General features: G+C 58.6%; 1 protein-coding gene across 1 annotated transcript; it reads right to left on the reverse strand.

Annotated features, from left to right (window-relative positions):
• Nucleotides 1-3: 3 nt before the first annotated feature.
• LOC107576176 (mothers against decapentaplegic homolog 7-like) lies at nt 4-1,025 on the reverse strand (the record flags this gene model as incomplete). Its single annotated transcript, XM_016262414.1, has 1 exon — nt 4-1,025. A coding segment is annotated over exon 1 (458 nt), but the record flags the coding sequence as incomplete, so codon positions are not given.
• Between the last annotated feature and the right edge of the window lie 39 nt (nt 1,026-1,064).

Here is a 1,064-nt window from a genome sequence, read left to right on the forward strand (position 1 = left end):
CACAGTCTGCTCATATGATGCGGGTTGCAGCACACGAGCTCCGGGGTGATTTCCCCGTAGGATTCACAGCACGAAAGTCTCTTTAATTCCGAGGAATGCCGGAGGTCCGGCCACCGGAACACCTTGTAGAGCAGCAGCGGCAGCGGGTACGACTGCTGACCCAGCCTGGCGTCCGCTTTCCCGGGCAGGAGGAGGCAGGGGCTCCGCGCTCCGCCGCGGGACTCCACCGCCTGCAGGAGCACCTCCAGCTGCTTCTCCTTGATCTTCTTCAGCATGGAGTACGTCAGCGCTTTCAGTTCGGCCTCGGTGCCGGGGTTCGGCTTACTGGCGCCCGGTTTCCCGAGACAGCAGCCCGCGGTGCCGCCACCGCGCGTACCGGTGTCCGCGTCTCCGTCGCCCTCCACGGGCGCGCGGCTCCTCCAGAGTCGCCGGACGAGCCCCGATCGTTTGGTCCTGAACATGCGGGACGACAAGAGGGTTCCCCGGCTACAAAACGGCCATTTTGTCCGCAAGTCATGAAGATCCGGAGGTCCGAATCCACAGGCGCAGAGCAGACGGCGGAGAAACGGCGAGCAGGAGAAGCGCACGCGATCCGTTTCATACGCCAGACTTTAATATTTCACCAGACGAACCGACACGGAATCCAAAAAGGAAAAGCTGAAACGACTGTCTGCGCTGCTGGGAACGACCTCAGATCTCGCTCGCACCGAGCTGCTGGCAGTGCGCAATCATCGGAACAGATCCATGAGGAACCAGTTCGAGCTTAATCCACAGCGATGGTTCGTGTTCGGGATTATTAATCAAATCTGCAGCTCGGCTCGAACTGACAGCAGCCTATAAATCCACATCAGACCCCGCTGAAGAAAACCTCTCGCGCTCCCCGACGACGATACGATATTATAACGCTGGGAATATCCACAAATCCCCGTCTCCAGATCCTAAATGCGGGAAGTTTCCGAGTCGATGAAGAACTGAAGGACTGAGAACGAGATGAAGATCAGACGCCTCTCTCTCTCTCGGTGTGTGTGTGTGTGTGTGTGTGTGTGTCTCCGCGTCTCTCATTG

Source organism: Sinocyclocheilus grahami, unplaced genomic scaffold, assembly GCF_001515645.1.
Source record: "Sinocyclocheilus grahami isolate Dianchi unplaced genomic scaffold, SAMN03320097.WGS_v1.1 scaffold3306.1, whole genome shotgun sequence".
Lineage (NCBI taxonomy): Eukaryota > Metazoa > Chordata > Actinopteri > Cypriniformes > Cyprinidae > Sinocyclocheilus > Sinocyclocheilus grahami.